We start from the raw sequence: 23,276 nt of genomic DNA, 5'->3' as shown, positions 1-23,276 counted from the left end.
ATGTTGAAATCTCTGACTGATGTCCTCATCATATCCACTCTCAAATAATTTCTTGTAAGAAAAAGACTTGTCACATGTCCTCTAATTGGTGATTTTATCACCAAATGATATCTAAGATAAATAGTTATGATCTGAGCCTTCTAACCGAATAATTTTATCGTCAAATAACACCATTAAATTAAGGTTCTAGCTAGAACCTGCAAGTTCTCTAATGATTTAAAAATCCTTTAGTAGATCATTGAATGGACTTAATAGGGCAAAAATCCTCCATTAGCAGGCTATGCCTTATGTGTATCTTAAGAGAGTCAATTGGTATATGCTTTTATCAAAGGACTCAATTGCTCAAATTTTTAAATGGTTATCTCCAAGTTGGAAAAGAGGCCATCTATTCTCCAACTTTAGGGCAAGTGTTAAAAACTACACATGTTATAAAAGGAAATCCATGACAACTTGATGTGGGAATGCTATAGAAGGAAGCTCTTGATTAAAATATGATTGTATGCATATTCTGTTAGAAAATTTATTATGCTAATATAGTTAAAATATATATATTTTTAGTCTTTGAATCAAGGGTTGTGTAGCTCTAGATATTTTCTGTAAAGAATGGTTTTCCTTAAATTTTTTTGGAATAGTTTATAGGGGTGTAAGTGAGCCGAGCCGGTTCGAGCTTGGCTCGTTTATAGGCTCGCGAGCCGAGCTTATCGAGCTCACAAGTCGAGCTTCGTAAGGCTTGGCTCGTGAGCTTGCAAGCCGGCTCAAATTATTGTTTGAATTTTTTTTCTATTTTTAATATTTTTATTACATTTAAAAGTTTTAAGAAAATAAAATTAAAATCTTTAACAACCACATAATTAATAAAAAAAGTCTCAAATATCAATAGTAATAAATGCTGCAGCTTGGCTTATTATTAAACAATGAAATTTTTGAATAATCTTGCGGCTGGGCTTTCTTTTCAAAGCTTTACTTATTATTAAACAATAAAATTTTCAATACGAATGATATTGCAAAGCCGACCCCACGTAGTGGGATAAAGGCTTGATGTTGTTGTTGTTGAATGATATTGCAAAGCATGGCAACTGTGAGAAAATAGGCGGGAAAACCGGACGGGATAACTAAAATAGGCGGGCGTAAAATCGACACGGGTGGGAAATTGAGTGGGCTCGATGAGCTCAGTACAGTGTCGCGAGTCGAGCTCGAGCTTGACTTTTGAGCTCGAATCGAGCTCAAGCTCGGGTTCGAGCTCGCTTTCTGGCTGACGAGCTGAGCTCGATAGTGTTAAAACTCGACTTGACTTGACTCATTTACACCTCTAATAGTCTATATATTGCTATGCATCAATAGCTTAGAATCAATGTGAAAGAATTAATGCTTGTCCCCCCTTTCTTGAAAATTTGCATTAGAATCAATAGACCTTGAAATGTCTTGCATTCGCACCGGAAACTAAAATCAGTTCTAAAAACTAAGATTTTTAACTTCTTAAAGCACACAAACTGAAACTCCTAAGTCTGAAATCAAAATCGAGTGTTAGAATATTTCCTTGTGGAAGGAAAATTGATAGCAATGATACAAGAAGGTGAAGAATGGTAAATGGCCACAGCTAAAAAGTAGGATTTACTCTAAACTTAAATGCCAAGGCCAAGCAATTAAACTAACCGTCAAGCAAATATTCTATGGCACTTAGTGGTGTTGCGGGATTTAAGACAACTCCAGCTTTGGCTCCCAAGCTTTTAATCTAAATAAAAAACAGAAGATATATCATATTCATCTGAATTTGTAAGAAAACAGTACCGACACATAAATAGATTAATGAATATGATGACTGTAGAATTTTCACCAATCTGTCTATTAATTGGTGAACAGAATCAAGCAGATAAAACAAAACGGCTATAACATACCTGGTGCATGAGACAAAGCAAGATATATGCTGCAAAACTTCATTACGCATATATAAGATATTATTCTAATATTAATCAACCTCTTTGGAAAAAGATCGTTAGGTCAAAACAAAAGACAATTGTCACAGCATTACTTGAAGATATATCTGAATCTACTCATATAACAACTGAAGATCACTGTTAAGCTCACTTGATTGATTGTTCGATGCAGATGAATGGTGGATGATTGTTCACAATGTACGCTAACAATGTCTGCACCTGCCTTAACAAAATCTGGCACTCGTTGCTCAGGTTCTACAATCATCTGTAAGTTGATTCTCATTTTGAGAAAAACAGGGAAGAGTGCTCTACGCTACCTCAAAGGTAAAAAAACAGATGCAAGAGCACTGGGAAAGAAGATTGAACCGTACCAGATGCACATCCAAAGGAAGATCAGTAATTGGCCGTAAGGCATCAACAACAAGAGGTCCAATGGTGATGTTTGGGACAAAACGACCATCCATTACATCAACATGGATCCAATCACATCCAGCCGCATCCACTGCTTTTACCTAAAAAATTTCAATCCCTATCATCTATAGAAATGAAAATAGAGTTTCCATTGAAAAGACTGATGGCGATCTGCTAATTTGAATCTACAAGTAAAAAAGAAGAAATACTTAGGAAGAAAAACTGCAGAGATCTTGAAGTAACACGAAAATACCAATAATGCTCCTTATGAAACTATCCAACAAAAGTTGCAGTACTCATGATTTGAATCTAACGTACACAGCTTCATATTTGGCTGTGAATACACCTTGATTCTCAAGAAAATTTATATTCATATCATTAGCATGTCTTTCAGCTGGTAGAATCCAATCTCCACACAGCAAAAACGGAGATAAAACGCAGCAAAAATCGGCGAGAAAGAATGAGATATCGGCACAACAAACCAATATATAAATTAATCAACTATTCGAGAGGTAGATCAACTCTCCACAAACCCTAGGCGCCTAGGAACAACTCAATAGAAAACTACAACAAAATACAATTCACATAATGAATATAAAACAACCTAAATAATCCTTCCAAATCTGAATTCAAATCAGTCCTCTTTCCTTAAACCTTCCTAATTCCCTCCCAATTTTGATTTTCTATGGTAAGTAATTAAAGGGATAATTAATCCCCTTTGATCCCCTCTCTCTCCTTGCCCACACTAGTGGGGCCCATAGGCTCAGCCGATCCATCAATACTTCCCTCCCAAAGAGTCGCCTTGTCCTCATCCAGTACGGTTCCGATGTTGCTTCATGGTCGGATATATCCTTCCACTCGATCAACACTTCTCTAGCTCCTCCTGTCATCGAGCAAACTCCTTTCACTTTCCTTGGCTCCAAGATCACCTCCATATCTTTTGTCAAGGTCATCGACAACATTGCTGATGGACTGTGGTCGACAATAAATGTACTCACATGGGACATATGGAACACTAGGTGTATGGTGGAAGAAGGGGGTAGCTGCAAACGATATGCCACGACACCAATCTTCTCCACAATCTCATAAGGCCCATAGTACCATGGAGATAACTTTTCACTTATTCTTCCAGCTAAGGTCTCTATTGTAGGGTCGAATATTTAAACACACTTTATCACCCACCTCGAAATGTACTTCATTCTATGCCCGTTAGTCTGCTTCTTCATAATTTGTTGTGACTGATGCCACTTTAGCTCTCCCAATACCCTATCTCATTCCTCCAACTATTGTCCACTGATGAAATTGAAGTGCTCTTGGTCCTGTAGTATACCAGATGCGGAGGGTCTCTGCCATAAAATATTTTAAAAAGTATAATTTGCACTACGCTATGGTAGGATGTATTATAACAGCACATAGCCAAGGTAACCACTTCACCCAGGTCTTGGGTGTTTCTGATACAAAATATCTCAAATAAATCTCCACTCCTATTCACCGCCTCGGTCTGCCCATCAATCTATGGATGATATGTTGTACTTTTCTTCAAAAGGGTATCCTGCATCTTGAATAGCTCTCACCATAAATAGCTCCGGAACACCTTACTCTATCTGACACTATGGACTCCAGAATTCCATGCAAGCGGACTATCTCTTGAATAAATGCTGCTGAGTGTTGCCACTGGAACCGTTATGTATGGGTGCCGTAGGAGAATAAAGTGAGTATACTTGCTTAGCCTATCCACTATTACCAAAATCACCGAAAACCCCTTCGATTTTAGCAAACCTTCAATGAAATTCATGGTTATCCCTTCCCACACCTTCTTGGACAGAGCTAGAGGTTGGATAAGTCCTCCTGGAATTTGCCATGTATTTGTGCCTTTGACAAACATCGCAGCTGGCCACCATCTCCTCTACAGCTTGCTGCATTCCAACCCAATTAAATTATGTTGCAAGCCTACGATAAGTCTTTTGTACCCTGTAGTACCATCCTATACCACTACTGTGGAACTCCCGCAACAAGTGGGGTACATATGGTGACGTCCTCGAAATCACCATTCACCCATGGAATAATAGTATATTATCGACTAAGGTATAGTCTGGATGGCTATACTTATTCCCCAATAAATCTATCCTGATTTTCTCTAATCCTTAATCTTGTTGACTTTCTAATAAGGACATCTAACCGTGGAAAGTTTATCAGAGAATGGGCCGAAGATCTCCGGCTACGTTTGGACCACTTTATTTCTTAGCATTCATTTGTATTTGATTTTTATTATTTATTTTTCCATTTTTATCCTCACTTGAGGGAGTAGGCTTATGTGACCCCAGGGGGGCACTTCTATCATTGGATATTTTATTATAAGTCCTCTATTTATAGGCCTCTCCTCTTAGAAGAGGATGATGATTATTATGATGAAAATTTTATGCACTTTATTTCTTGGAGAGTTGGGAGAGTTCTTGTGAGAGTTTGAAATCCCATGGTGAGGGCAAAGCACTACCCATCAGACATAGGAGGTGTCAAGGCTCATGGTTTATCTCCATCTCCAATTCGTCTTGCTAATTTTGTTTTCCCTAGCCACCAGCCCACTCTTTCCCCTAGCCGCCGCCCCTCTACAACCCATACCTTGGCCAACTACCGCCCCCAATTCCCTTCCTAAACCGCCGGCCACCATTCCCTCCCCTTGGCCAATTCCCCACCCTAACAACCGACCCCCCCTTCCCCTCCTAGCCGCCAGCCACCCACCTCTCCCCATTGCCTCCAAAATTTTAAACAAAGTAATCAATATTTCTAATTTTAGTGTATTGTAAATTTAGAAAGATTTAAATTCAAATTTTAATTTACTTAAATTTGAAATTTCTTTCTTAAATGAGATGTTATATTAGAAAAGTTTCTCATTCATGATAATTTGAATTTAGAATAGAGCTTTGCCCAAAATCTCCTTTCCTCGTTTAGTATTCTAAAATTGGAAACTCCTTTAAATCCACTAATTATTCCACCTCCCCTAGTCCTTGCCGCCCCATTCCCCTCTCTCCACAATTATAACCTTTCCACTTTGAGTTCCCAATCAGCCCCTCCATCAAGGTTTGTCGCCCATCCCCTTTCTCCTTAATTTGGGGTCATCCAAATTCAAATTATCCCTAATCACTCTCCCCACTTAGAGCAGCCATTAAATCCCAATTGATTATGTCTTAATTTGCATGCCACCTAGACAAGAAAGTAATTCCAGAAATTTATTAATTGTTGGAATTAAATTCCGAACTTCTAAATTGTTGTCCATGCCTTATTCTACCCTCCAAATTTGAAAAACCTCACCTATCTCTCCCTCTTTATGGCCGGTCACATCCCCCCTTCTCCATGGACAATTATTATTCCTAACTTGTAATTCCCTCAAGAAGGAGAACATAAGTCCACTCCTCGGGCCAGCTATACCTCTACTCACCCTCTCTACACCTAGTCCTCCACTTGGAGATCCCACTAAGAAAGAATTATCAACCCTTTGATTGAGTCAAGAGGCGACACCAAACCATCGACGGCCAGGTTCTAGTAAATGATCGAACATGCATCAGAAACACGAGGACAGTAAACCTTCTTTCTTACTTTATACCTTTTTTATTCCTCCTCAATCATGGCATCGCTTGATCATGAAGATTTATCCGTATAGCCCAAATCAAGAGTTTGTGTGAGTGGATCTTTATAGTGACTATTCTAATTGCTAAATTAGGAACTCTCTTTGAAAGCCTCATATTAGCATGGTATGATTTAATTTGATTATTTTGTGATCCTAATGTTATCATGTAATTGATTGTCTGAGTGTAATCACTATCTTGTTGGCTTTAATCTTTCGCTTAGATATGTGGGAAGTTAATAAATTGTTGAAGTTATATTCATAAGCATGTAATTTCAAATTCACTAACATTACATATGCATGTCATCCTACATCACTTTCCCTTCTTAAAGCCTCCCAATCCACAACTAAGGGAATAAACCGTTCCATCATGTGGGGCTTCCCCATGCACTTGGATAACCCATCTACGGCCTTTTCTCAATCCCAAGTCAATATTGAATCTCAAAATCTTAACCTAACAGTTTAAAAAATCACCTTTGATCCTCCTCTGTAATTATACTTTGCTCCAAAAGAAACTTTAGGTTTCTTTGATCAGTCCTGACAATGAAGTGGCCCTAATATGTCCCTAATAGGTAGGGTTGCCACTTATGGATGGCCAGCACAATCACCATTAGCTCCCTCTCATAGATTGACTTGAGCCTCGCCTTGACAGCCAACAGCTAACTAAAATAAGCCACTGATCTTTGGTCATGCATAAGTATAGCTCCTAGCCCATACCCAGAAGCATCTGTCTCCACCACAAAAGGCTGGCTGAAAACGTGCAAGGCTAACACTGGCACGCTGGTCATCGCCTTTTTTAACTCCTTAAAGGCTTTGATAGTTGCTTCGCCCAAATTGAAATTACCCTTCTTTAGCTATTCAGTCAAAGGCTAGGTTATTGAACTGTATCCCACAATATCTTGGGTATTGGACATCTCAGCATGGTCTCGATTTTGCTCTAGTCAGTTGTTACTCCTTCATGTGATACCACATGTCCCCAAATACTCCACTCTAGGCTGTGCAAATGAGCATTTCTTTTGATTGACAAACAAATGGTGGTTCCATATAGTAATAACACCAATCTCAAGTGTTCTAAGTGCTCCTTCACAATCCTGCTATAAATTAAAATATCATCAAATAAGACTAACACAAATCTCTATAGATATGGCAGGAATACCTTATTCATCAGGGAATTGAAAAGTGGTTGGAGCATTAGTGAGGCCAAAAGACATCACTAAAAACTCATAGTGTCCCTCATGAGTTCTAAATGCCTCGAGCCTCATACGGATCTAATGGTACCCTAACTTCAAATCAATATTAAAGAAAAACACTGCTCCATAAAGCTCATCCAACAACTTATCAATCATTGGAATAAAATCGTCTGGCACAGTCTCCTTGTTCACTAATAGCACTAGACTGGAAAATAGACTGACACTGGGTCAAATGATCCCTCTTCCTCTAGCATCTCCATGAACAATCTCTCGATCCCATCCCTCTGGATTTGGGGATAACGGTGCGAAAGAGCACTGGTAGGTGAGACTCATTCCTTCAAAATGATAGCATGCTTGTATTCCCGTGGAGGAGGCAACCCCTTAACTGGTTAAAACACCTCTCGATATTGTTGTAGGAGTGACTAAACCATGTCTGATGCTTCTATCTTCTCCCCATCCTCTTCTCGTTCCAAACTCTGCAACTCCACCAAAAATTTCACTCCACCTTCAATTCCCCTCACCATACTTTTGAGTGAAATCATAGTTTTAGGCAGGCTAGGATCCCTTCTAATAGCTATTTTCCTCCCCTCAATCTTGAACTCAATCGTTAGATCCTTCCAATTAATCTTGGTCTTCCCCAACTTCTACAACCACTGCATCCCTAGTATCACATCTGTGCTCCTCAAATCTAATCGCAAAAAGTCTTCCAATACTTGAATCTTTGGAAGGATTAGGATCACCCCTTTGCAAATTGCTCAAGTCCTCTCTACTTATCTTGTTCCCAGCATAACCCCAAAGCCCCCCATGTCAACTAATTTCAATTCTAACTGATCCAATATCATATAGGAAATGAAGTTATGGGTAGCTCCACTATCCACCAATACTACCACCTCTTGATGCCCGATCTTCCCCTTAACCTTCATGATGTTGTTCTGTGTAAACTCAACTACTGAGTTAAGAGATACCTCTGCAACATTTAAGTACAGGTGATCATCTTTCTCCTCTACTTCATCTTCTGCAACATCTTCCTCCTTATTGTAGACTGTTAGGACCTATAACAAACGGTCCTTACAATGATGGCCTGAAGCGAAGTCCTCATCACACTTGAAGTATACCCTTGTACCTCTTATCCTTAATTTCTGACTCAGTCAACCTCTTGAAGTCTCCCTAGTCATACTCCCTTACCTCTATCCCTCGGAGCTTCCTTCTAAATAGACACGTCTGCACCTTTGGTGCCAAAAATATAGTGTTTATGCAGTAGGAGACTCCCAAACAATTGCTACGGCTACTCTCTAAGGAGTCTTATCCTCCAACAGCTGGGCTAACTCCATAGGCTCTCATAAACCATGTGGTCTTAGTACTCGAACAGCTGCTAAAATATCAGGCTTAAGCCCCTTCATAAAGTTCCCCTCAAGCACAGTCTCTAACAACCTTTCCAATAGGATTGAGAAGTACTCAAACTTGCATCGGTACTCTATCACCATCCTCTCATGCACCAGAGTAAAGAACTGCTCATGGAAGTCTTTTTCCCGACTAGTTTAGAAATGTTCTAGTAAACAGACTTTGAACTCCCTCCATGATCGGATAGGATCTCACAAGTCTCTCCACTAGTACAAGGACAGAGCCTTCCCTTCCAAAAATTGAGCGGCTGTGATGAGTTTTTCATCTTCTGTCAACCCATTTATAGCAAAATATCACTACACCCTATAAATCCACACGTGAACATCTTCTCCCTCAAAACCAGCATCTTCAACTTTCTCACCCTAGGATCTCTAACGCTCTAATAGCTTCTTCCTCCGATGCAGTGGGTGTTGTGATTCCTTCATGTTTCCCTCTCCCCCAAATCAACCCTCCAATCTTCATCATCCCAATTTCTTCGCCGGCCATACCCTTCACTCGTTCCCCTCCTTAGAAGTGGCTCCAAAGGTGGAACTCCTCTTCTTCTCCCAAAATTTCGACCTCTTGATCCTCCCTTATTGTCCCTATATTAGGGTTTCCCTCACTTCCTTGTCCAGTCAACGATGCCCTTGTCTCCGATGATGCTGTTTTGGCCTGACTCTAGCATTATTTTCTATCATCACTTCTAGATTTAAAAATCTGCCTTTTAATTGCTGAAATTTGCTCTCTAGATTCAGAATTCAAAATTTCAGCTTCCCAATCAAGCCACTTCTCTAACGCATCAACCTTTTTAGTCTCCATAAGTCCCAAAAAGGTCTCTTATACCAATTTGGTAGGAATCTCCACACAACAAAAATAGCAATAACGACGGAAAAATGTAGGAGAAATCAACCAGAAAGAATGAGATATCGGCACAACAAACCAAGATATAAGTTGATCCACTATTCGAGAAGTAGATTGACTCTCCACAAATCCTAAGCACTGCTAGGAACAATTCCAAAGAAAACTACAGCAAAACACAATTCATATAATAAATATAAAACAACCTAATTAATCCTAAATAAACCTTTCTAATTCCTTCTCAAATCTGAATTCAAATCAACTCTCTTTCCCTAAAAAAACCTTTCTAATTTCCTCGCTTGTCACCCACACTAGTGGGGCCCATAGGCTCAATTGGTCCGTCACTAGCATCAAGCTTTTAAAAGGTCAACATCACAATACTCCACTTGAAGTGCTTTATTGAAAATTGAAAAAAAAATTCTTAGAATTATATCCCTATTACATTAGTTGGTATGAAATAATTACAATTGCACTTTATTTAAGGTGATAATGTAAAAAAAAAAATCACAAGAAAGGATGCTATTTAGGATTATTTAGAATTTTCTTGATGTTATTAGAATTTAATTATAATTAGCACGAAAAACCAAAAGAAAGGAAAAAAATCTCTTTTTTCTTATTATAAAAATTTAGAAACCATCCATATCAATAAGTAACAGAAGGAATGTACAAAAAAAGAGAACAACATCAAGCCTTTATCCCACTACGTGGGGTCGGCTAGATGAATCTTTTTTCTTTGTTGTGTCATGTTATGGGTCAAATTCTCATTTAAATCTAATAAAAAAGTGTCATTTCTAATATTTTCTAACCAATCCTTTTTAAGTCTACCGCTACCTTTATCTTAACATAATCCAGTCTAATACATCTTTTCTCCTAACCGGGTCATCAAAAGACCAATGTTTTATGTGACCAAATCATCTAAGCAGACTCTCTCTAAGCTTATCTGCCACTGGAACTACTCCAACATTTTCATGTATATGCTTATTTCGTATTTTGTCTCTAAGAGTAAAGTCACTCATCCACCTGAGCATCCTCATCTATGCAACACTTAACTTAATTTTATACTTCTCTTTTAATGACCAACATTCTACGCCATAAAGCATTACAGGTCTCACCACCATCTTATAGAATTTTCTCTTGAGTTTGAGGGGTATTTTTCTATCACACAACAAAGTCAATGTATTCCTCCACTTCAACCATCCAACTTGAATTTTAATAATAATATCTCCATCTACTTCACCATCACTCTGAACAATATACCTGAGATATCTAAAATGTGTACTCTTATTAATGACTTGATTGACCCAAGTCACAATCCCCCGCCAGATCTATTACTACTAAAATTACACTCTATGTATTTAATTTTAGATCTACGTAGACAAAAACCAGACTCTAGGGATGACCTCCACAATTCAAGTTTACCTTCAACTCCCTTTCTAGTCTTATGATCAACAAGAATATCATCATAAAAAAAAAATACACCAGGACTCATCCTCTTGCAAATGTCTAGTAAGAACATCCATGACTAAAGGAATAATATATGGGCTTAAGGCTCATCCTTGATGATTAAATATAAAAATGCTTCTAGATAAAGATTTTCACGTCACAAAATATATAATGAGAGAAGCACCAAAATTATCTATTGACTCTTTATGAAAAATAAAAAATGACCCCAACTTTATTAAAGGACTATTTTGGTCCCTCAACTCTTTAAAGAGGAACTAAAATAGTCTCATCATGAGACTATTTTGATTCTTTTTTTTTATTGATAAGACTAGAGAGAGAGAGTTGAAAGAAAACTTATATTATGAAGGTAAACCTTAGAGTTTAAAGGTTTTCATTCGAGCATATCTAAGATCGAATACGTGGAATATAGTTTTAGTAGTAATAGATCTAGTACTGAGATCAAGTCAATAAAAAGAGTGCACGTTTTAGATATCTTGGATCTATTGTTCAAAATGATGGTGAAATAGATGAGGATATTATTAGTAGAATTCAAGTTGGATGGTTGAAGTAAAGGAATGCATCGAACTTGTTGTGTGATAGATAAGTACCCCTCAAACTTAAGGGAAAATTTTATAAGATGATGGTAAGACCTGCAATGCTTTATAGCTCAGAATGTTGGTCATTAAAAGACAAGCATAAATCAAGTTTTACAAAGATGAGGACGCTCAAGTTGATGAATGGTTTTAAACTTAATAACAAAATCCAAAATGAGTATATAAATGAAAAGGTTGGAGCAGCTCTAGTGAAAAAACAAAAAGATTAGAGAGAGTAGTCTGATGGTTTGGTCACATGAAACATCGGTTTTCCTATCACCCGGTTAGGAGAGTAGATGTATTGGATCCTGCCTATTTTAAGATATGCAGATGTAGACCTAAAAAGATTGGATTAGAAAGTATTAAAAATGACATTTAGATTTAAATGAGAATTTAACTCTGTATAGGACATAATGGAGAAAAAAGATTCATGTAGCCGACTCTACATAGTGGAATAAAGGCTTGATGTTATTGTTGCACTCATTTTCCTGTTGAAGGGGATTTTTAATAAAGAATGTATGAAAAAGTACTCTGGTAGGCAAGGCAATGAAGAAGATAAAATACTTCACTTTTATTTCAGTGGGTTAAAATGGGATGAATCATGAACCATAAAATTGTGCAGGTACAAGTATTAAGGTAAATTGCTTCAAAACCTTCTATTACAAGAGTTTGGAAATAACCTGCTCGCCCAACCTGGAAAAATTTGCTGATAGAATAGAAGGAGAAACTATAATATCTCTTTTTGAGAACTTTTCTACACGTGACGACGCCTTCACTGTAGCAAGGAAATTCCTCCTGAAAGTTGCACAAAGTAAAAGAGCAGAATAAAGACAAAGGATGCTAGTTGCATAGCTAATAAGGCTAGCTTCATAAGCTATAATTTAAAAGCGTCGTCACTACCAAAAGAAAATAGAGAGAATTCCAGAAGGACATAGACATAATTACATAATAAACCTAAGTATCAATCATGGCCCATACGGAAAGTTTCATCTTTGGGCACGATGATAAATTCTCCATATTGCTATTTAATAAAGACTTTAGAACTCCTGTGCCTTCTTCTTAGGAGATTTTATCTTTTCCAAGAAGCAAACTTATAATCATGTACTTTTCTATCAAATAAGTTGCTGTTGGGTTAGCCTTGTTCACTAATAGAAAAGCAAACTAAGAAACTTTTGATGCAATAAAAATGATAACATGACCGATTTGCCCTAAAACAAGAGTGGAGATGTTGAGAAACCAATAAGTTTAAAAAATGTAGGATCAGCTGGTCAACATTTAATTAAGGATTTTAGTTTACAACACAATATGGGGTTGTACACTGTAAACCAACGAAGGCATGTAGGATGTCTTTAAGGTCTACAATTTCTAATGCAAATTTAAAACAAAGCAAAAATTGCAATATACCAGCTATTGATATTGTCACGCTCTGCGGCTTAAGGAGGTCACAACACATTTGTAATCATCAATCAGCATAAAAGCTTTCTTCGTAGGCTTTTATAAGAAGATTGCAACAAAAGGATATAATCATTATTATTACAAAACCAATCCTTAGATTATTCTTTTGCATCAAGGATATGTAGAGATAACAGTTGCAGGCTGGCAGGACCTTCCACTAGAAGGTCACAACACATCTGGCCATAGCTTGTACTATTTATGAACTACTGATATAGAATGTTAGGTGATATTCAGCATTTATCTATGGAAAATCCATGTTTTTCTTCTCTTATGGTATGCTATAAATTTTCCTCTTCAAATTTCTTTCATATCTCTCTTTTTGATATGCCAGCCATACAACTAAAACTCTATATTTTTCATCAAGAATATTTCATCCTAGGAGAACAAAGGGCAATTCAACTTGACGCTAATCAGACGACCTACTCAGATTGTGAGAACCAAACAGAGTTTGAAAGAGCGCAGAATAGGTTTTGCTTCCTAACCCAAACAAACTTATAATAACAATCCATATGGGTTAGGTAGATTGGATTTAGGTCGTGGCAGCAAAATTCCCTATTTATAGTGTGCTAGTCACAAAGATCTCATCTTAGCTACTTTCACATCATACACATGAACTCGAGCATGGTTGTTAAACGAATACTTATATTCAATAAAATAGTTGTAATAAACAAATCATATCTCATGCATTTATAATGCAAAAACCTTTCACAAATACAATAATTCACTTGGCAAGCAAAAGGAGGCATGTTAATGTCTGTGAAATCATACAGAAGTCATAAATTATGGTCAATATAATAAACAACATTTGTGAAGCACGATAATTTAGATAATCAGGCTTAATATGGCATATGTATAAATTTCCAATAATTTAGTAAGCCAATATTGAAAAGGTGAATTCGCTTTCCATCAATCATACAAAATAAAAACTAAGTAGTAAAAACGTAGGTGAACTACTTTATAAATTTAAGGGTGGTTTTTTTTTATTTTAGGAAATTTCTGAATATGTCCTTCTACCCCTCATTTCGGTAGAAAAAAGTATGGAGGATACATATATTTTTTGGTTTTTTGTTGAGAACTACTTGTGAACCTGACCATCTCTCACCAAGTGCAACTCGCAGAAAAAAAAAAGGTTAATAAGGAATAAAAATGTGGCGTCAATTTGTTAGGACAGGATTCATGTTGGTGATGACAATGATGATAATGAATTCTTTATTCAAAGAAAATAAGCATCATTCCCTAGGGTTAGCCCGGTAAGCACCATAATTGAGTATAAACCGTCCAAATAGTTAGGCACTCCAAGGTTTAAATCATCATGCAATCCATGTGTTATTTTCCCTAAATGCAACAGAGGATCCTCATTATCGCTCAATTTTACTCCTGACCAATTTCAAATTTCCTTGACCAAAATATATACATGCCAAAACGAAAAGGAATCAAGATCACAAGCATATAGGTTGCCTTTCGCTCACTCAAAGGAAATCCTAATTCCAGTGACCAGTTGATAAAAAAATGAGAATGCACTCTTTCATATGGGGCATTACTATATAAACTATTATAAGGTTGCAATTATATAACTCAGCGATTCTAATTATTTCCCTTAACATGGTAATTGAATAAACAGAGTAGTCAATTTCAGCAATTTAATCCACTTTGAATGGATAAAATTGATTCCGCTAGTTTTTTTCCCAAAAAAATATGGTTTTGAATAAGAAGAAGAACAAGAAGGAGAGGAAGAAGAAGAATTATTATGTGGTTTGTATGTAAATCCTTCAAAATTATCAAAAGTGAAATACACATTTTGCTGTACAAATTTTGCAATAATTTAGAGACAATTGGGTATTGTACTTGTAAATATAGAGCTTTAGGTATCGATACGTAAATGCATAAGGATTTTGTGATATCTGTAATAATTCCGACCATCCAAAAGTGCATTAGATGGTTTGGATGGCCAGAATTTGAGAATTGTACATATCTAAATTTGTAAGGATCCAATTTGATAGCTCATACGATCGTTATGGAAACCAGAGAAAGGCGGGCAATATTCGTCGAATTCAACAAAATTCATCAAACAGTGAGAACTTGAGAAGATAAAGTGGGAAATTGGAAAATGAGATGTTATTAAATAGTAATAGACATGAAACAAGCAGGCGAGCGTACCTCGTCGCACTCTCCGTCCTCCTGAGTGTAAAGCACATACTAGGGTTGGTTACCGACAAGCAAACCAAAGAAAGAGAAGGAGAAGCGACTGCGGCCGCCATCGCTGCAACACAGAATACCATTTCTCCTTTTCTACTTCGTGTGGCCCAAAATTCGTATAATGGAAGGGAATCGAGCGAACAGGAGCTTTGGGAAGTACTGAGGAGAAGGAGAAGAGGTGCCTCACTAACTAGGAAAATAAAATTGCTATTCTAATTTAATTAATTATTTTGTTTTGTTTCTTTTCAGTGCAGAATACCGGCTGCCACGTGCCCACCGCAGCTGGGCGTGTTATCCGCATACGTAGCCAACGGTGGAGAAGGCAGGGAAGACTATCCGGCCCTACGCTTTGAACTGCTGGTTAAGGCAAAATTAGAAGAAGAAAAGTTGACTTTAAATGCCTCCTAAAAGAGAAATTATTAAGTGCGGAGTTCATACGTAACTCTTCATATGTGTCCTCATATATAATATGTTATGAAGAAAAATTTATTATGCATCGAGTTCGATTATATTTGGATTTCCATAAAAATGTGACATATATTTTTATACATAGTATTTACAATTGTTCACATTATATACAAATTATAAAATTATATACATAGTGTGTACAAATTTTATATAATATATACATTATATACACAGTTGTAAAATGTGTAAAAAAATTTATACATATTTTGTACAACTATGTATATAGTGTGTATATTATGTATATAAATTTGAACATATTATATACTAAACATAATTTTACAATTTGTATATAGTGTAAACAGTTATACACATTGTATTATTGTATACAATGATACATGTCATGTTTTTATTTGAGTCCGAACATAACTGAACTCCGCACATAATAATTTCTCATCGTAACATAGTTAGCTGATCAAATATTTATTATTTAGAAATTTTTAATAAATATTCTTTAATAAAATTATCTTCCATAAAGGATCATTTCTTATCTTCCATAAAGGATCATGAATAAAATTGATTCAAATTTAAATATTGGTTCGAACAATTATTCAAATTTGATTCGAACCAACTTAAACTTGGTTCGTGCATTCATTGGCAAGTTTGGCATACATGGAGGCATGAAGGAGAAGAAGAGGAATTTGTGATGGCAACTTGAATGTGGGCTTCGGTGGCACCATTGGCTTGTGAAGAGAAGAAAAGTTTTTAATGTAGCTTGTTTGAGAAGGCATTGCGCGGCCAAAGAAAACATCACAATAGGGGTTGCATGCAAAGGAGCTTGACGGGAAGGCATACTGGGATGGCGGCATGTGAAGAAGGAGAAGTTTGTGACGGGAAGTCATCAGCGGCGAGCTTCCATGGCACTAACAAGATTTGAGGAGACGAGTTGTTGGGGAAGGCATAACAACATGCTCAATAGGAGAAGGCAATGTGGAACAAATGATGAGCTCATTAGGAAAGGCATCACGAGACTGATACATGTGTTGATAACGATGTTTGAATGAAGGTTCTAATAATGATTCAAATTCGAACCATTTTGAATTACTTTAATTTATGATGGACTTCAATTCACAGATATAATTATGGTGATTTCAGACATATTTCAGTAGAAAATAAACAACAAGCATATTTTAGGCATATAAAGTCAAATTTCTCCTAGTAAGTTCTATAAATTCAAATTTGATAAATTATAAGAGAACTAAAATCTAAAATTTATTTAAAATGTTAACACTTAAATTTTGCAATTTATTATATTATTTATTTTAATATTTAAGATTTATGAGAACAATTTTAAAGTTTTATTCATTTTGAAGTATTTGGAGTGTGGAGTAACATGAATCCACGAATATTGAAATATAAGTATTTAACTGCAAGTACAATGAATGCAAACTAATTTTTGGATGAAATTAGAACACCCAAATATATAATGTCATAAATAGGGGTGTCAATTTCGGGTCACGGGTCGGGTTCGGGTCGAACCCGGAACTGACCCGGGTTCAAACGGGTCAACCCTAACCCGACCCGGGTAGACAAACAGGTCGGAAAACCGAACCCGGACCCGACCCGGCGGGTTGCCGGGTTGACCAACCCTATACTTACTCAGCCTATAACCACTATATTTACATCTCCATCATACTTATAATTCCTTCAATTGGCATATCCTTGCCCTATAACTGATTTTAATTTACTACCAACAAACCAAATTTTAAAAAAAATATATATTTTTTTTATTTTACAATCAATAAAAAAACCTAAACAAATTAAAATGTAATTTATATAATTTACACTGCATTTAAATATGCAAATGACATATATAAATGGTTGCAACAAAAAAACTCCTAAATTGATCAAAAGTTGAGAATTGTGTCATTTAAAAGATCATGACTTTTAATCAATAATGAAATTAAAATGATTTTCACTAAAATGGTGAGATTTAAATTTGATCGTGACATGTACAAATGCATGTGTTAAATAGTTCATTTTTTGAATAAGTATTAGATTTATAAATATAAATGATTTGATGGTGTTTCCATCTTTTCCTTAAATTATTTAGTGGTGATTTGAGTTCACAACATATATATTTTTGGCAAGCAAATGAGTGATCGAATAAACAAAAAAATGAGTATCGTTATGCCACATATTTTTAGTGATACTAATAAAGGAACATCAAAATTAAGCTAAACTTTTAGTAGCAAATATGTTGTGAACTCAAAAGCATAAGCATGTGATGAGGTTTCATCACTTGACATTTCTATATTAGCATATTTTTTAAGTATCTAATGTGGGATTAAATCAAAAGTTTTATATATCTTAACATTTTTTCTCTTCACATAAGAGTTATCAGGATCAACCTTCACTCTCCTCTCAATTGAAAGCATCATCGAGTATCATATAATACAAAATAAAAGCCAATTAAGTACTCTTGGGAGTCGCAAATCAGATGAACCACTTGATCCTGACAGAATATGAACGAAACAAAAATCAAATTAGGCAAGATACATTAGTGATCAAACTTACTTTCAACCTAAAATGTTAAGCTCATGAATGAAAATCAATCACACCCGATTTCTAAATTATTATATTTTTTTCAACTATCTAATACGAGACGAAATCTAAAACCTCACGTGCCTTATAACACATAAATAGAATAATTGGAGCAATCATTACACTCTTATATTTCTCTCTTATTGCAAATCCAAATATAATTATATAACACGTGCAATGTATTTATTCCTATTTCATGCGTCCTAAGATGAGCAAGCACTTGCTATGTACCATAAAATGCTTTTATTTATATGATTCATCATTGAGAAAATTGCATATGTATCATACAAGTCTTTTATTTTATGTAAATAGCTTCAAAGAGAAAAGATTAAAAAAAAAAAAAACTAACAAACCTATGTACTTGTACCTACCACAACTAAATTATTGAGAATTAATATGGGCTATACTTTTATTATACATTTTGAGAATTGGATGTTACTATTATAAAATATTTAGATGCTACTTTTACAAATATGTAAGATTTATCATGTTACACGTGAAAGTCTCTCATGATTTTGTCTATGAGAATTATATTTGCTGTTTAAAAAAAAGGGAAAAATTTTATGCTTTCTTAAAAATATGTGCTATAAAAGGCTCATAGTTGGTGATCTTTTTCCACCAACCATTCTAGTTTGTTTTCATTTGTATACTTTACAATTAAGTATAAAGAATTTGTAGATTTAAATATTTAGTGATATCCTTGTTCACTATCAAAATCTAGGAAGTTTATGAAAGGCATTTCATTATAATTTCGTGCTTGAGTTTGCCTATCACAGTTGCATATATTCATTAGGTGTAGGAAAATACAAGGTGGAGGATACTCAATTATTGAGAAATGAGCTTTTCCTTAGTTCAGATGAAATAGTAGAATCATAAGAAAACTAGTGCTTAATAGTGAATGTAATATATTTTAATGATGAACCATATAAAATGACCAACATTTGAATTTTCCACTAGTTTAGTTCTATATTCTTTCATATTTTTTTGCTTGGTTTGATGTTTCACATGTTTGTATAATAATCTAGAGTTTTAAATGTTAAAATGCTATTATAAGTAAATCATTCAATGTTGTGCTTATTAGCCTATTGCTCTCACGTATAACATTATATCCTCATTGTGATCATGAATCTTGTATGTGCACTTTTATAGCTTACACAGTTTTGTGTTTGTTGTTCTAAATGATTAATAGTTTTTGTGTTTGAATATACCAATAATCATTAAATTTTTGAGTCACATAATCTTACTTCAAACTTTATCTTTGACCAACACCATTTTATATAAGTTTATGTATGTTTGTTTGATTGAAATTATATGGAACATAATCAATTATATAATTTTACATTTCACATTTTTAATGTTTGGTTTGAGTTCTAAGGAATTAAAAAAATAGATATGCATGTTTGTTGCATACCTAATTCACCCCTCTTGATGTACCTAAACTCCACAAAGGCTATTTTCCTTGTCCACTCCTTTGAACATGATGTATTTGTGAACATCAATAATTTTGTCATATAATTGTGTTTGCTAATGCTAGTGCTGGACAATTACAAGAATCGCGCGGTAATGGTTCAAAGTAGGGGTGTAAACGAGTCGAGTTTAGACCCTTATCGAGCTCGGCTCGTTACATGGAAAGCGAGCTCGAACTCGAGCTCGAGCTCGATAGTCGAGCTCGAACTCGAGCTCGTCTAACTGTAAACGAGCTCCAGTACGGCTCGATAGCCATGGGTGGGAATTTTTAAATTTAGGCGGGACTTTTAAAAATTTGAAAAATTAGGCGGTATATTTAAAACTTAAGCGGGATTTTTAAAACTTAGATAAAATTTAAAAAATTATATATGAAATGTTTAACATTTAAATAAAAATTAGGTGATTATTATTTTTTTATTTATATTTAATAAATAAAATAAAATTATTTTAAAAAATATAAATATTTATTGGAGCTTGCTCGCGAGCTCACGAGCCGAGCCGGCTCAAGCTCGAGCTCAAGCTCGTTTACTAAACGAGCTCGAACTCGAGTTCGAGCTCGACTCGCGAGCTCGATAAGCTCGGCTCGCGGGAGCTCGAACTCGAGTTCGAGCTCGACTCGCGAGCTCGATAAGCTCGGCTCGCAATCACATAAACGAGTCGAGCTCGAGCCGGCTTGCGAGCCGGCTCGGCTCACTTACACCCCTAGTTCAAAGTAGGGGTGTTTAAAATAACCAGATCTGAGCCTGACCTAAAAAATTTTGGTTCGGTTTAACTTGTTTAATAAACAGGTCAGATTATGGTTGGGTGGGTTCTAACCCATTTATTAAATAGGCCAGATTCGAGTTCTTGTAAATCCATTTTTGACAAAAAAAAAAATCTATTTATTATCTTTTTTCCTTAATTTTTTTATTTGTGGGTATAATATTCTTAATTTTTATCAAATATCCTAAAGTTTCTAGTTAATAAGTTACAAAAAAATTTAATTTATATATTTTTTTTGCTACCAGAATGGGTTAACGTGTTGGGTTCAGGTCATTCGTGTTGCTAGTGGATCGAGTTCAAGTTGAAATTTTTGACTTGTTTATTAATTGGGTTGAGTTCGGGTTGACTATATTTCGACAAGTGGGTCAATTTAAGGTCAGACTCGAACTTGACCAATTAACTCATTTTGATACCCATCCTTCAAAGCAATCATAAGAGATTGAGGTCCCATTTATAATTAGGAGAGCACAATTAAAGGTGATCCAACCTTGTATATCTTGATGGTGCGATGGGGATTGTAGCTAGGAAGATATGGAAGAATATATTGTAGCCTTTTTTATCATTCTTTATGGGTAACTTGTTCATGTAGCAGTGCAACTATATAGGCTTAAATGCCCTAACTTGGCCTAAACCTAGTTAAGGTATGGTTGCTAATTTGTTTAACTTATCCAGTTAGGATTTGATCAACCCTAATTTGACTCAACCAAAAATGATTGACTTGAACTCGACCGATGTATTATATAGATTAGAATGCATGATCTAAGTACAACTTGACGCAAACTTGTTTAATCTAAACCTGATGCATATTACCCATTTGTTATATGGTTCATAAATTATTTTTTTATATCAACACAACCTCACTAACCTATATATTATTGCAACTCGGTCTTCCAAGTTTATGCTTTTGATGATAATAAACATTATTGATTACATATTTATTTTTCTTAGTATTTGTAAAGCATAGTTTTATGTGTGTTGACTAATATTTCAGGTACAACATACATCGTTCTTTGAAAATTCAAGGCTCAAGATTGGATAGAATTAGTTATGTTAAATGAGTCTGAAATTTTTATTTATTTATTTTTAATTTCTTGAGTCAAGTCCCTTAAGGGTGTATATTAGATTGGTGACCGTGCACACACACAATGGAAGCAAAAATGATTTTAAATATTTTAATTTTTTGGTACATCATACTGTACGATATGGATCATACTATACGATCTGGTGTTAAGGAAATTAAAAAAAAATTAATTTTTTTTGGAAAAATATTTTTAAATATAACTAATCGTATAGTACAAACATCACATCGTATTGGACGATCTATTATAATTAGAAAGCCCGCCGTCCATTAAATTAGATAAAATTTAAATTTGAAAAGTTATTATAATCATATTATACGAACCTAATCATAATATACAATGTTTAAAATATTACCTAATTTAATCTTATGATTAGTCTATTGAATCTTCTTAATTTTGATAATCTGATCGTACTGTATGAACTGGATCATATCGTACAATCAACATAGATAATTTTTTGTTATCCCATGATTCGTTCTGAATGAACTACATTTCAGTTAAGCTAATTGTCCCGGATGATAGCAGAATCGTATTAGACGATATGTTCAAATGCTTGAACTGATCGTACAGGGCAATGTGGATCGTACTGGCTGAAAGGGCTATTTTGTACTAAGCGTACAAGATGATCTTAGGATCGTACTGTATGATCTTTGATGGCTGAAATGATTTTTTTTTTTTTTTTTTTTTTTTGTTTTTTTAAAACTTTTTTTTTTTTGAGTTTTTGAAACCCTCTATTTAAGCTTTCTCCAAAGACATTGCTAGTGTCTTTGGCATGCATTGAGTCACTTTTTATCTAGAGAAAACTTGAAGAGAGAGCCTTGAAAGGGAGAGAGAAAGGGTGGAGTTTGAGAGGGAGAAGATCTTTGTGAGTTTCAAGGAAGTATGGAGGGGGTTTCACATGATTTTTTTTTTTTTGAGTTTTTGAAACCCTCTATTTAAGCTTTCTCCAAAGACATTGCTAGTGTCTTTGGCATGCATTGAGTCACTTTTTATCTAGAGAAAACTTGAAGAGAGAGCCTTGAAAGGGAGAGAGAAAGGGTGGAGTTTGAGAGGGAGAAGATCTTTGTGAGTTTCAAGGAAGTATGGAGGGGGTTTCACATGATTTCTCTGATAAGCTTGCTTCTTAGTACAATCAAATTTAAGGTTTATCTTGAGAAAAGTTTTGGGAGGAAGAAGATATTTTTAGTGTTAAATGACCCAACTATTCCGCCGCACCAGGGAAGGTGAAAGTAATTCAAAGTTCTCTTCCTCACCAGGAGAGTGAAAAGGATTCTAGGTTCTTTGCCTACTCCATGAGGGAGTAAAAGGATTCAAGATACTCTGTCTCATCGAGTCGGTGGAATGATTTTGTAAGGACTTCTCCACCTTACAATGGGGATAAAAGGAGAGACACTACTTTTAGTGCAATACTTGGAAAAGAGGTTTATGTGGAGTGGATATAGATCAAGTTAACCGAAACACTATAATTTTGGTGTGTTATTTCTATTTACTTTTTTGCATTTAATTTCCAAATTATTTTGTGATTTGTTATGTGATTGAAATCTTTGATTTGTGTTATTGTGAAATTAGTTTTGCTTCCGCATAAATTGTTTGTTTTAAAATATTCAAAAAGATTTTCTTTTTACTTAAGAAAAATCTGAATAACCAATTCATCCCTCTCTTGGCTAGCCATGGGCTAGTTCATAGAGGTTTAACAACCCTCACGAAGTTACATATATCCATTGAGGTGAAGGAGGGATGCTGATTACTCACTTAGAGGAGATATTTTATATAGCAAAAATTAAATAGGTTATTGTCTGGTTAAATTTGAATATTTCAATTCAAACCAAACCTAAACAAATATTAAATAGGTTAATATTTTAGAACCAAAACAAAAC

The 23,276-nt window shown here is 35.2% G+C and overlaps 1 protein-coding gene across 5 annotated transcripts in view; it reads right to left on the bottom strand.

The window, feature by feature from the left end:
* Positions 1-15,284, bottom strand: part of LOC110108613 (ribulose-phosphate 3-epimerase, chloroplastic) — a 46,184-nt gene extending 30,900 nt beyond the window's left edge. For all 5 annotated transcript variants that reach the window (XR_002304486.2, XR_003699774.1, XM_028692373.1 and 2 more), the window contains exons 1-5: positions 15,044-15,284; positions 12,112-12,226; positions 2,306-2,446; positions 2,086-2,199; positions 1,654-1,732 (exon numbers count right to left, since the gene is read on the bottom strand). Coding sequence is in view for 3 of the 5 variants with exons in the window: in XM_028692373.1 (XP_028548206.1) it covers positions 1,654-1,732; positions 2,086-2,199; positions 2,306-2,446; positions 12,112-12,226; positions 15,044-15,165 (571 nt within the window). In the remaining 2 variants the exon portion in view is untranslated. The remainder of the gene's footprint in view (positions 1-1,653; positions 1,733-2,085; positions 2,200-2,305; positions 2,447-12,111; positions 12,227-15,043) is intronic.
* Between the last annotated feature and the right edge of the window lie 7,992 nt (positions 15,285-23,276).

The sequence above is a fragment of the Dendrobium catenatum genome, unplaced genomic scaffold (genome assembly GCF_001605985.2).
Source record: "Dendrobium catenatum unplaced genomic scaffold, ASM160598v2 original_scaffold_185271, whole genome shotgun sequence".
In the NCBI taxonomy this organism is placed as follows: Eukaryota; Viridiplantae; Streptophyta; class Magnoliopsida; order Asparagales; family Orchidaceae; genus Dendrobium; species Dendrobium catenatum.
Note: the sequence above shows the minus strand (reverse complement) of the source record. Positions and strands in the feature narration are given on the sequence as shown.